The sequence below is a fragment of the Vulpes lagopus genome, chromosome 2 (assembly GCF_018345385.1).
Source record: "Vulpes lagopus strain Blue_001 chromosome 2, ASM1834538v1, whole genome shotgun sequence".
In the NCBI taxonomy this organism is placed as follows: domain Eukaryota; kingdom Metazoa; phylum Chordata; class Mammalia; order Carnivora; family Canidae; genus Vulpes; species Vulpes lagopus.
Window position 1 is genome coordinate 83,612,561 of NC_054825.1, and position 14,489 is coordinate 83,627,049.

Consider the following 14,489-nt stretch of genomic DNA (forward strand, 5'->3'; position numbering starts at 1 on the left):
TGTCATGTCATAACCGGATTACTCTGAAAGCCGTCAGTAAAATCCTAAATTATTTCATCAGATCATATCAGTTAAGTCACTTTAACAGGATTTGCCATTCCTGCTACCTTGAGACGGCATTAGTGAAAGCTAGTAACGATGCCAGGGAAGGTAGACTGTGTATGTGAAGTGTACACAGTGGAAAATTATTTGGGGTTACCAGCTGACTTAACGTCCTGCTTTCCCATCTCTTGTCTTACCCCAGTTTCCAGTAAAGATAAAGTAATACTGTATCCGGATTTACAACCCTGAAGTGATTCAAATGCCTCTGTGAACTTCTCATCAGTGTCTTTTGTACAGGCTATCACCAACTTATGTCTGCTTGGAAACAAACATGACCTTTCTAATTTATTTGCCAAGCATTGACGACCTATTAGAGAAGGAGCTCTACAACAGAATGACAAGTGATTCAGTCACTTCTTTGACAGATTCATATACTCCAAAAAAATATGTCTTTCATTAAATTATATGTTAGGGTGGAATAAACGGTTTCATGACAGTGGGCAGTAATAATGTGTATGTGCATAGAAATGAAAATTCATGCCAAACGCGTACCTATAAAACCATCCTATTTGGCTCATGAAATTACATTTACATCAGTTATGGAAACAGCAGGGGGTGAGGTAGAGGAGACGTTAGAGAGGGCTCTGGAAAAAAAGGTGGTATATAACACATCATTTCTTAAACTCGCATTTAGAATTTTACAAATGACAAATGTAGTTTCCAAATTTTAAGGACCAGCTGCTTTCCTAAATAAAATCTACTACCGCGGATTATTACCGCATCTGGCAATAGATGTTGTCAACATGCTTGGCTCAAGAATTGAATTGGTTCTTAAGAAAAGAGAACATTTGTCTTCTGTCTGTCCAAAATAGGACTATTCATTCATGTACCTCCTTGTATCTCTGTGAAGCCTGTATTATTGTTGTTGTTGTTTTACTCCTCTGACCTCAACAGTGACAGACCCAGGTAGAGACAACTGGTACCATTGAAGCAAGATGAGGAACAGGAACATGGAGTACATGGCTAAGCTTTGATTTAATGAGTAGCTTTGGTGGCAGCTCTGAAGTGAGCATGCAGAAGGAGGAAGAGGAAGGAAACTAACATTTGAAAATACTTCATGAGCTAGGAGCTTACCTCATTTAATTATCACATCTCTATGAGCTGGTATCATTAGTCCTATTCTGTAGTTAAAAGTGACCCCCTAAAGTCATAGGACTTGTGGGTGGCACAAATAGAATTGGAACTTAGGTCCATCAGGTAGATTGTCTAGACTATAAAGTTATGTTCATTGCATTGTATCTGGCTGTCCATTTCCTGCAATCGAGTTGCTCAGAACTTGTAGAATTATGATCTGAGGAAAAGTGCAATCCGCAGCATGCTAGATTGCAAGCAATGGAATTATCTGTAACTCTTTTCTCTACATATGGGCATAAATGCCATGCATATACTATCCTGTGTTGTCTCTGTGCCAAATGGCCCTGGTGCAGTAAAAATGTTACTTCTGCAGCTAAGAAAGCATGGCGCTCAAGCTTAAGGATCACAATCCTATCCAGTTCTATATGGAAAACCAAAAGATTATTACCCAATTGAAGCTGCTGAATTGGTTTACATTTAAGCAAAAACATTTTCTAGATGCCCCCTCTTCAAAAAATTCAAAAATGCTATACCTTTTCCTGGGTATAACATATACATCAACAGCTTTGGGCACAACTGACTTATACTCACCCTGAACTAAAAGCATGGCTCTGAGGAGGTTCTGACCAGAGTGGGGAATTAGGGAGTTTCTAGAACTACCTAGTGTCAGGCGGACAAATCAGGGGCAGGGTGGAGAGTTGGCTCATACTGAGGACTCAGCATGATTTCAGGAGTATCTGCATAACAGATGTCCAGGAGAAAGTCCCTGGAGGATAGGTGGAGAAAAAGTTTTTAGAAACAATTGAGCCAATTTTGCATCTTTTTAAAAATTCTATAGTGGACGTGCCTTTTTTTAAATTGCAGTAAGATGCATAAAAGATTTCTTAATGATTTTTAAGTGTATAGGCAGTAGTATTAAGTACATCTCTGCTGTGGTGCTACGTCTACCATCCTTCCATAGAGCTCCCATGTCTTCCGAAACGAAACTGCACCCACTGAACAATAATCCTCTATTCCCTCTCCCTCCAGCCCCTGGCAGCCAACATTCCACTTCCCATCTGTGAATCTGACTACTTTAGGTACCTCATATAGGCATATAGAATAACCATACAGTATTCATCATTTTATGACAGGCTTATTTCATGTAGCATCAGGTCCTCAGGGTTCACCCATGTCACTGTGTGTGGCAGAATTTCCTTCCTTTTTTATTTGAATTTATGTTCCCTTGTATGGATACACCACATTTTGTTTATCCATTCATCTACTGGTTAAAACTCAAGTCGCTTCTACCTTTTAGCTACTTCAGCTAACAGGCTGTGAATATGGGTGTACAAATACCTCCTCGAGTCCCTACTTTCAAATCTTTGGGTTATATGCCCAGAAGGGAAATTGTTGGATCATATAGTAATTTTATTTTTAAAGTTATGAGGAACTAACACACTTTTGCATAGCTACTGCACCATTTTACTTTCTAACTAATAATGCACGAGGCCTCCAGTGTTTCCACATCCCCATCATTGTTATAATTATGCATTTGGACTGTAATCATTCTAATGTTTGTGAGGTGATTCCTCATCGTGGTTTTGCTTTGAATTTCCTTAATGATTAGTCATGTTGAACACTCATGTGCTTATAGGCCATTTGCATATCTTCTTTGGAGAAATGTCTATTGAGCCCTTTGCTCAATTTTTAATTGGGTTGTCTCCTATTTTTGTTGTTGAGTTGTGTTGAATTGTAGAAATTCTTTATTCTGGACATTAAATACTTATTAGAGATATGATTTGCAGATATTTTCTGCCCTTTTTTGGGGGGGGTTGCCTTTTCTATAGTGAACATGAGCTTTTTGTGTATACTCAGTATCTCCTTTTTAGGGAACCACCATACCTGTGGGTATATGGCTTAGCTTTAGCCAATCATATTACATTCTATTTCCTATAATAATTTATCTGCCCAAGGATGAGCATAGGATCCAAGTGGCACCTATGAAAACTCACCCCAAGATTTTCCTTCAAGGATGTTGTGAGAGATGCATGTGTTTCTCGATCATAAGCTCTAGTCTGGGCTCATCAGCCTAGAACGCCAGGACTATCCTTCCCTCTATATTGAGAGAGAACCAGAATATGAAGCCATTACAGTGGCAAACAAAGCTGAGAGATGGAGCCCTGATGGTATTGTTGGAGCATTGAGTTTCAGTATGTAAGGAGCCAGAACTTCTACTCAACAACCATAGTTGACCTAGTTTTATAAGCCAAAACTCTTCTTTTCTTTTTGTTTCTTTTCTTTCTTCTTTAAACTTAGTTAACTTTGGTCTCTGTCACTTGCAGTCAAGAGAGTGGGCACTAATAACCAACTGGAAACCATGATTTCTGGAGCAAACGACCCAAAAACATGCCCTCCATTGATGTTTTGGAGAACAAAAGTTAGAGTGGGTCACTCAAAGTATATAAAGTGGTTTTGGGAGTCCTGATTCTCTAGGTCTTCTACTCTTTGCAGTTACACAGTAGCCAACAGATATAGGTTCAGCTAGGGATGGAAGGGAGAACTGTTTGTTTTGAAAAAGGAGGCCCCAAATTTCCCACAGTAGATTAAAATTGTTGCTTTCAAATATTACCCCCTCTAAATTATAGTGCCCTGGATGAACCCTGATATCTCACTGTCACCCTACAAATTGGCCATATATCCTGAGGTCCTGGATATATATCTAGGCCTGGAATCTCAGTACTCCATCTGCCTCCCCCTTCATTGGATACTAGATCCTGTGACTCCTTAATTTTTCTTTCTTTGGAAAAAAATTTGGCCAAGGGCACTGCTGAGTCACATAAAGTCTCCAATATTCTGTGTTACCAAAATTAGCATGGCACTTAGGAGTGTATAGATTTCTTCTTTTTTTCTATTTCTCATAACTCTAAAGCACCCATACTGAGAGCTTACTTACTTTGTTTTCTGATCAACCAGAACCTTTTTTTTTTTTTAACAGTGGAGTGATAAACCCGAAAGGTAGGAGATTTTATTACAACTGACAGAACCTAGTACCAGAAAACACGTAATGCTAATGAAACAACAAATCATGGGCTTGGCAGTAATGAGGCTGTTGTTGTTTTACTGGGCAGTAATTTAAGCTGGTAGGACTTACTCCCTGAACATGAAGTCGAGGGATAAGATGCCTTCCTAGCCTGAAATCTCCTTCTTTAACTAATGACAGAATTGTACATAATTAATGAGTGTGTTTTTTGCATTTTGTTAAAAAAAAGTCTAGCAGAGTCTAAAGACTTAGTTCTGATCATGTTTATTAACTACAAAATGTGAGCTATCTGCCAACTTCAACCATAAAGTGCTCTATCCTAAGGCTGCCTCTCTGTTCACAGGAGAATAGGAAGAGAAGTGTCTTTAAAGTAACCAATCCCATCCTGAGAAAACTTTCCCATTGCTTTCTCTCTTTGGGATTTTTTTTATTAAAACAAACCAAAGTGAAATAAAACAAATAAATATAAAATGATCCATAATAGTGGAAGCAAGTGGAATTAAAGTAAATTTTCCATTCAAAACGATGTCTAAATAAATGTCCAAATTCATCAGCCTTTCACTGCCTAATAATGTGACATGTTTACAATGTTGAAGGAAATCAGGTGTTTTCATGCTAAATGAAAATAAAATTTATGTGCTGTTCTTACCATATTCTTTGCCTGGTGTTTCTCAGTCTATTCATCATTAAAGGCTGCTCAATAAATACTGTGCAAACTGCTGTAGGGGTTACTGCAGCAGTAACTCAGAATTGGCTATAAACAACCACCAGAGCCTTGGGAAGAGTCAAGAGCTTGAGGGGGATTGTTTACTCCCCAGTTGCTAAATTGTGAAAAAAGAGACTGGTTGGCCTATTTTCTCTTCATATTTGATACAGTAGAAGCAAAGCTTGGACACTTACACTCTAGCCTAAGAGAAGATCTTTATCTATCATGTGAGCTGAGGCAGGCAGTAGGTTAAATGGTGTGATTTCAGACACTAAACTTACTCAACTCTATCAGAAACGCTGATAAAGAAAGACTTGTCTACCCTGCGTGTGAGTTAGCTATTGCTGTGTAACAAATTACTCCAAAACTTAGCAGCTTAAAACATTAAGCATTTATTACCTCACATGGTGTCAGATCCTCAGTCATCTAGGAGCAGCATAACTGAATGATTCTGGCTTAAGGTCTCTCACAAGATCACAGTCAAGCTGTCAGCCAGGACTAGTCATCCGTAACTCACCTGGCTGGAGAACCTTCTTTCAAGCTCACTTAAGTGATCATTGGCCAGAATCAGTTATTTCCTGGCTGTTTATTTCAGGCTTCAGTTCCTTGCCATAAGGACCTCAACAAAAGACTAGTCACAATATGGCAACTTGCCTCACATTGAGAGATCCAAGAAGAAGAGATTGAGTGAGCTAGCAAGACCATGCCCCAAGTGGAAACTGCAGCATTACTTAATCTCAGAACTGGCATTTGTTTTGCCATATGCTATTAGTCACACAGACCAGCCATGAGACAGTGTGAGAGGTGACTACACAGGATGTCAATACCAGGAAGTGTGGACCACTGGGAGGCCATCTTGAATCCTGGCTACCTCACGCTTGGATGAAGATGTCATACAGTTGTTGTGACAGTTGTTATAGATATTTAAAGAGATTTCCTTCTGTGGGGCTTCCTCTAGAGGAAATTAACAACAACAACAACCATATGGTAAGGTAGGGAAAGAAACTCCAAGATGGCATGCCACAGTATCTGGAAGGTACAGTATCCTCAGGCATGGACCGCCACAGATGATTTGAGGGTGGTGATAATGTTCCAGAAAGAGTAAGGCTGGTAGTACTACTAAAAACTAAGGTAGGGCTTCTAATCACTATGTTGGCCAGGGTTTCCCAGAAGTACTGCTTGGTCAATTTCCAAGCATTTATTAAGTACTCATGGTCCAGGCACAGCTAGGAGCTAGGGTTATGAAAATGAGTAAGACTCAGTCCCTGACATCATATTGGTCCTGGTGTTGACTCAAGGTGGAGAGCAGGGCAAGGGGACAGACAACAAGATGATTCTAATCTTAGGTGGAAGCTTGAAGAAAGAAGTGTGTTCAGAGGAAGAGGACCTGACTGCCTGGAAAAGAATAGGCAGGTCCTCAATTAGTTCTTGGCAGTCAAGCAAGAGTACCAGCTAGAGGAGGCCAGAGAAACATGCACAGCCTGAGCAGTGAGTGACACAATTCCCCAGAATTTCTCCTGGAGTGAGTTGCCAGATTTAGCAAATAAAAATGCAGAAAGACACTCAGAGAAATCTGAATTTCAGAGAAAAAAAAACAATATTTTAGCATAGATGTATTTCAAATATTTCATTATTGTTTCTCTAAAATTCCAGTTTAGCTGGGCATCCTGTGTTTTATCTAGCAACCACATCCTAAAGAGAACAATGAATATGTGTGGAGCAGTGGAGGTTGAACATAGGGAAGAAGGTAAGTAGCAGGGTAAATAGGAAGGATTTGGGAGTCCAAGTTGAGGAGTTTGAACTTCACTAATATTAGGCATGTGCTGGAGAGCTGGTGGGTTTTCAGCTAGGGAATGAATGACATGATCAGATGTATTTGCAGGTAACACCACTCTGGTGGCTGTGTATAAAATAGGGGGGCATAATAGGGACCGGAGGCTGAGTCCAAAACAACTTTAGTAGGGCAAGAGAGGCAGCTGTAATCATTTTTGAGGGCAGGAATTGATGGTGGAGCATCTGGTCATTAGGACACATATTTTAAAGGGTGAAAGAAATTTTTCAAAACGCTAGTTGTACATTTGAACTACATAGAAGGTTTTTATTTTAATTTATTGTTATTATTTATTAATTCATGAGAGACACAAAGAGAGAGGCAGAGACAGGCAGAGGGGAGAGTAGGCTCCCTATGAGGAGCATGATGCAGGACTCAATCCCAGGACCCCTGGATCACAATCTGAGCCAAGGGCAGATGCTCAACCACTGAGCCACCCAGGTGCCCTAGGAGGTTTTTTAAAAAATACTAAATCAAAAAACAAAAACTAAATCCCCTCTCGCATTGATTCTGATTTAAATGATTTCATGTGGACCTAGATAATTTTTTTTTTACTTCTCCAGATATTTTACTGTACATCCAGGATCAACAATTATTAAATAATCCTATCTTTTATTTTTCCAAGTAATGCCTGATTTTTAACCAGTCCACCTGAGCAAAAGCACATTATCAACACCAAGTAGGTTGCCACACCCTCCTTCATAAACCAATGTCTGTCACTTCTGCATGCTTCCAGGGTAGAAAACTGGCTATTCCTGCCCAGGAACATTAAGAGACTATTTTAATCAATCATTTTCCTAGATATATTATCTTATTCTGTGGTTTAAAAGTAAGAGGGGAACAATGTCAAAGAATTAACTTAGGCCTCATTTAAACACCCACATGTATGAACACCTTCTTTACCCTCCTCTGGTTATTGCCTGACCCAGACCCAGAAATCTCAGCCATGTGACCATAGTAAACACACTGAGTTTCTGCCTAGAGATTGTTCTCTGGAGTAAACATGTTGAAATGTTTAATTTTGCATAGTTCATTACATATCCTTCAGGAGAACTCCCTGGTTTTCACTAAAGGCACCTTGGTTTTTTCTAGTGTCTACAAGTAAATATTATCACCTACTGTCAATTATTTGGATTGACAATGGAATATGGATGTTGTATAGAATTTTCCAAGTCAAGTGGGTGTTTCATTTCAAGAGAAAAATAGAGGTCATGAGCCTGTTACTTGGTTTTATATCAGCAGCCAAGTCTGCCCTTGACAGACATTATAGACATTTTCATATTTGTACTTGAGGTGTTTTTTTTTCCCCCACTTATAAAAGACTTTTTTCCCAAAATTCCTTAGCAGAAACTCTTAGTTTCTATAAAGTGTGATTCAGTTCACAAACAACTTCACAAAAGCCTTATATGCCAGTATATCCTAGCATATTTCCTTTTAACTCCTGGTATGATCCCATTCTTTGCCCCTCAAAAACTGAGTTTCCTAAGGTCAAGAGTTGTAATATTTTGTGCCTGCCTAAGTAAGAAAGGAATGAATGATCTGAACACACAAGATTATAACTAGTCACAGAAAACCAAGAGGGGTGCATATCAGACCATGGATTGACCAGATGTTTTGATGTCTAATCAAGCCTGAAATCTAACTTAAATTAAATTTTTTTGTCTCCTTCTTCCCTTTATCATTAGAATTTCTTTCTTTGGAGACACTTTTTTTTTTTTTTCTGTGATGTCTACATAGGTAAAAGCTGAGGGTAGTAGCTTGAAATATGAGATGACAATCATTGGGAAAATGTCTTAGTGGTTTATTGTTGGCAAAGAACTGATCATAAGAACTTTGCTCTCTCAATCTGATTTTAGTGAAAATATGTAAACTAAATTTAAATAGTCTGATGGGGATCCCTGGGTGGCGCAGCGGTTTGGCGCCTGCCTTTGGCCCAGGACGCGATCCTGGAGACCCGGAATCGAATCCCATGTCAGGCTCCCGGTGCATGGAGCCTGCTTCTCCCTCTGCCTGTGTCTCTGCCTCTCTCTCTGTGTGTGTGTGACTATCATAAATTAAAATATATATATATATATATATATATATATATATATATATATATATATATATAGTCTGATGAAGTTGATACAAAAATGATGTTTAGAAACTGTTTTGGACTGATAGGAAAAATTTTTAAAAACATGTTTCAAAAAATTAGCATGGAATAATAAAAAAAAAAAAAGCACTGAATTAAGAATCAAGAGACCTATTTCCTGATCTTGGTTTTTAGTTCTTTTTTCTTTTTCTTTTCTTTTCTTTTTTTTTTTTCTTTTTTTGAGAAAAAGAGGGAGGTATGGGAAGGGGCAGAGGGAGAGAATCTTCAGTAGGCTCCACGCCCAACACAGAGCCCAACACAGGGCTCCATGTCACTACCCTGAGATCATGACCTGAGACAAAATCAAGAGTTGGATGCTTAACCGACTGAGACACCCAGGCACCCCTCATTCTTTTTTTATGGAGATATCACTGACGTATAGAATATTATATTAGTTTCAGGTGTACAAGATAATGATTCATATGTATTGTGAAATAATCACCACAATAATCCTAGTTCACATTCATCACCACACAGTTACATTTTTTTTCTTGTGATGCGAACTTTTAAGATCTACTCTCTTAGTAACTTTCAAATATTCAAGACAGTATTGTTAATTTTAGTCATTATGCTGTACATTCCATCCCCAGGACTTACTTATTTTACAACTGGAAATTTGTACCTTTCGACCACTTTGACCCATTTTGCCGACGTCTCACTCTCCACCTCTAGCAACCACCAATTGTTCTCTGTAACTGTGAGTTTGGGTTTTGTTGGTTTTACTTTAGATTTCACATATAAGTGAGACTATATAGTGTTTGTCTTTCTCTGATTTATTTCACTTACCATAATACCCTCAAGTTTCATAAAAAATATTTTATTCTCTACTCTGTTTTTCAGGAATCTTTCTAAAGTAAAACAGGAGGGTTGGAAATGATTGGTTCCAACATTTCTTCCTATTTGGGGATTCTAAGTATTTATAGTTGAATGGAACTTGGAAATGAGCATAATAAAATGAATATGTTACCTCTGTTTGCATTTAAGAACTATTTTGGCATCTGGCATTAAAATCTTACTGATTTATTTATTCAGTGAAAACTTACTGAGTACCTATTATGTGTCAAGTCCTCAACAAGGCACTGGGCCAAAATAGCAAAGGAAGGAAGCCTAATTCCCAAGGGTACTAGGAGACTGGGAAAGGGCACAGTTAGCAGTACAGGCAACTACACTGCCTAGGATAAGTGCTATAATGGGGGCTCCATGGCATGGTGTTTGGAGTTGAAAGCTATTTTCAGTTTAATAATTTTTGAAGCAGAACCCTTTTTCAACTGTATTAAAAGAAAAAATCATAATGGCTTCCAAATCTTACATCACAGTATAAACAATGTAGTGGATTCCAAAAATTGTAAGCCTTCTGTTGATTCAGTGCAGAGAAGGCATATGTACTAAGACATCTGTTTAGATATCCACTTAGCAAGCTTTCTGTCAGCCTGGCAGGACCAGCACCACAGCTGAAACACATATAGCCCTAGACATCAGCTGTAAGGGAAGCAAATGGTGCTTTACCAAAAATTACCATAGAATTCGAAGTATCTAAACAGTTTGACAGGCACAACTAATAATTTACAAAAGAAAACCCATAGCACACATACCTAGCCCCCAAGTTCAGTAAGGAACCATCCTCGATTTCTACTGTCTCATTTCAGTACTAGATTTAAAATCTTCTTCATAGAGCGAGACAGTGACACCATGAAAATAAGCAAGGTGAAAAGATCTGTTAGGTATTGGCCAAATTATGGAAGATTGCTAAGATCACACAAATTCAAAATACTTGGCAATACTGGAAATCTTTGTTGTATTCTTCTATTGTTATGAGAAGTTTAAAAATGGGGATGCTTTTTATTTGCAGATTTTCAGAGTAGCCCTGCAGTGAAATAGATGGTTTGGCCATTACTGCAGCGGTTTCTTACCTAATGAGGATAATTAAAGAAAAACTAAAGAAGAGCCTGAGAGTTCTAGAGCTTTGCTAACCAGTAAAGCCTAGAAACTAGTTTTAAGTCCGTTTAATCAATGAATTTCAGTTAAAAGGCAAATGCAAGCAGACACCAGAGCTGATTTTCAACTTGCCTAATCAGTGAAATGCAATTTGTTCTGGGAACACATGTCTGAAAACCAACCCAGCCTTACGTGTTCAATGCCAGCCACACTAGTGAACGAGCTTGAGCTCGTAAGGCTGAAATCTACCCACTCCTGCCTCTGTCACCAACACAAAACCCTGCTTCCAAGACTGCGGCCACCTCCTCTTGCTTTGGTAACCGACACTACCCAAAACATGTTCTTCCCCAAACCCTTCCTAAGATCTTTCTTTGCTCAATAAGACTAGCCACGTTCTCCCTTACTTAAGCAAGCAATTAACTCAACTTTGTGTGTTGGGGATGGAATGTATTGGTCTCTTTCTTTTCCACACTATAAACACATTATTTGAGATTGTAAGATCAGTCTTTAAATGGATTTATCACTTCATGCAGACTAGTTTTTCTATATACTGACCCATTATGTTAAAACATTTTATTTATGAAACATTGTTTATTAAATATGGATTATGTTAAAACATTTTATTTATGAAACATTGTTAATTAAGTATGGATTCAGAACCACATGTAAATTCTGCCTACTTCTTTTGCAAGTTTATCTTTACTTACAAATTCTGCACTTAATCTGCCCCTAATTCAGCTTGCATTCTCTTTGTTTATTTTGTGACCACCCGTCCACCTTGTTCCCCAAACTACAAACCATGGACTTCGTACTGCCCCCCTGCTCTGCCTTCCCTCTCTCGGCTCATCCATGCCATTCCTGAAATGTTCTTTAAATCTCTGTCTTTGCCTCACTTCTTGGCCCCATCCCTAACTGAAGATTTCAACTCCATTTTGCCAAGATGATTAACAGTATTCAGCTGCCACCTGACTGCTCCCGACATTCCACCGCATCCCCTGTGAGCCAGCTCACTGGGGTAATAAAGAGCAGAACTCAGCTGGTCTCTCTGCTCTTTGAAAGTCTGTTTGCAAGATCTCTTAAGAGATCAAGGGGAGACTCTTTAGCGTGACACTGTGGCATCAACACTGCCACATCCACCCTCCTTTCAGCCCGTTCTCATTCTGGGTTTCACGTGGATCTCATTTGCTCTTCTTAAACACCCTGTACTCATTGCTGACATTAATTAAGTCCTCTTCCTAAAACTCTTTTTGTCTTCTAACCATGATTATACCCCTATCTCAGGTTGGCAAAATCCCATTCAGACTGAAGTCATCTCTGTGTGCCTTAGAATGCATTCTGCTAGTAGAGCATAGAGGTCAGTGCATTCATGTTCATGGTACAGTACTTCACTCCCCTTGCAGAAGCAGCTTAAGACAAAGGCAAAATTTATATCTCTTTGGGTTCTTTTGGTCAGAACACAAGGTAGTATCGAGTAAGATTCCAGGAAATGTCAGTTAGAAAGGATTTCATGGGTGTATGGACTGGTTTCTACTACAGACTTTAATGTGTTTATAGGACTTGTAGAATTGCCCTACTGAAAACGCTTCATCCTGTTAATCCACTTGACCTTGACCTCTCAGCACTGCCTACATTAAGGGCTGTAACTTTCTGTGAGCAAATGTTATTCTCTGGTTTTGTTTTTCTTTCTGCTGGCTCTCACTGAACTATTCTTATAGAGAGAATGCCAAAGCATTCCAGAATCAATGTTTGCATGTGTTTCCGGAGGAATGTTTCTTGGAGTTTCCTGTCTTCACTGGCATTTTAAAGGAATGACTTCTTAGATGGCAACAGAATGGCATGATCGCAGTGTTTGCTTTGGCAATTGCTAGCAATGCTTTGGCAGATTCCACTCCTCCTCGTTTGGGAGGTGGGGGTTTAAAGAAACCTTTATTGAGCTCTTACTATAAGGATACAAAGACAACTAAAACACACATCTTCTCCAAGAGAAGGTTTTCACTCTACTAATGAATGAGCCGTGTGTACAAGCAAACAGTAAAGGCACACAAAGGAGAGCTGGTGCACAGGCCGGAAGAATGTGTTCAGGAAGTGCAGAGAAAAACCAAGAAGGACTTCCGCAGGAGGTGAGGTTTGAGCCTATAAGCATGTGCATATGTACCTGGATCCACATACACGCTGTCTGAAATACACATCCATAGAAGGGTCTGGAGAACCTAATGATATTCTATTAGAAAAATCTTAGAAAGCTCTTTTAAGTTAATGATTTTAATTTACTTTTAAAATTTGTTTACCTGAGCCCTTCAAATGCACAATGCTTTTTTGTTTGCTTATTGTTGGCTTTGCTTTGCCAATTCCATTCCTACAATGTACTACCACTATCATACTTTTCTTGGCTTCTTCAGACTAGGGCTTATGTAATATAAGTATGTTATAGACCAAGCAAATGTCACAACCATCTTGAGGCCACACTTCTAAGAACCTCCAAGTTCTCAGTCTGGACAAGGGGTGGGGCCCTGATAACAGGCCAGTGAAAACAGTAAGATTGAGTAACTCACACAGCATCGTGTAAACATGCTGGTCGCATTCTATAGTGGTGGCAGCCCTTTGAACCCATGTTGCTTGTTGACAGTGCCTTTGCGTCCACTTGACTTTCCATGCCCAACTCACAGGATCAGCATGGAGTGCTCTAATCCCTCCTGCTGAGCTCAGGCCATTAAATACTAGCCCTACATTTTACAACTTCAACCCTGTGACGGGGAGATGACCCCAGCTCTGTGCCAGGCACCCAGCAAAACGGGGATTAATCAACTCTGCCCCAGTGTAGCCAAGGCTCTACAGCTGCTTCTTGCAATTAGACTTGTCATCATTCTCTCAAGAAGCCCCTGTTGATTTTTAAATCCTAATTGGCAGGAGACACCTGTTTCCCAATGGGAAGGGTGGGAGGGGGTCATTCACTTGTTGCAGGCACAGTGGAGAGGCTGCGAAGCCAGATGAACGTGTGCAAGTACTTTTACCTCAAGTCTGTTTGTTTCCATTTAGAACTGTGATTTTTTTTTTTCTTTCTCTTTCCTTCTCCCTCCCAACCCCCAACCAACAACAGCATGTCCAGAGTCAGGCTAGCCCTTGGGAGGAAGTAAGCATTTGGCTCTGAATTCCTTTTTTGAGTAAGAACTTACCACTGGTTTCTCCCTCAGGTGTCTCCTTAGCCATCCAGCAGCCCCCTTGTGTCATGAATACTTTTTCCTGGCTCCTTTCCTTGCCAGGATCCTGGCCGTCATTCATTCTGCTATTAAGGTATTTGTTAACTGCCTGCAAGCTGCTTAAGCCCTGTAACCACTTCATGCCTATAAAGAGTGTTAAGTGTATTTTTAGTTCCTGTCTTCACTGAGCTTACATTCTAGAGGAAAGCATTAGAACTGCGTGTAATAATACATGTGAAATATTCTTTTCCAATTAACATTTAAGGCAGTGTCCATGAGTAGAAAGATGAAATGACAAAGATTCTCAGAACAGACTTCCTAGAGGCTTGGGCATTTCTTTCTTTCTTTCTTTCTTTCTTTCTTTCTTTCTTTCTTTCTTTCTTTCTTTCTTTCTTTCTTTCTCTTTCTTCTTTCTTTCTTTTTGTAGAAAAGAATATTTTATTGAAACAGTTTCTCAATTAACAATGGACCAAAGCACAATTTGACTC

At 39.3% G+C, this 14,489-nt stretch overlaps 1 protein-coding gene across 1 annotated transcript in view; it reads left to right on the forward strand.

The window, feature by feature from the left end:
• EYA4 (EYA transcriptional coactivator and phosphatase 4) overlaps nucleotides 1-9,777 on the forward strand; it is a 318,816-nt gene extending 309,039 nt beyond the window's left edge. The window contains exon 20 of the mRNA XM_041743334.1: nucleotides 9,460-9,777. Coding sequence (XP_041599268.1) covers nucleotides 9,460-9,507 — 48 coding nt within the window. The 3' untranslated portion in view covers nucleotides 9,508-9,777. The remainder of the gene's footprint in view (nucleotides 1-9,459) is intronic.
• Nucleotides 9,778-14,489: the final 4,712 nt, after the last annotated feature.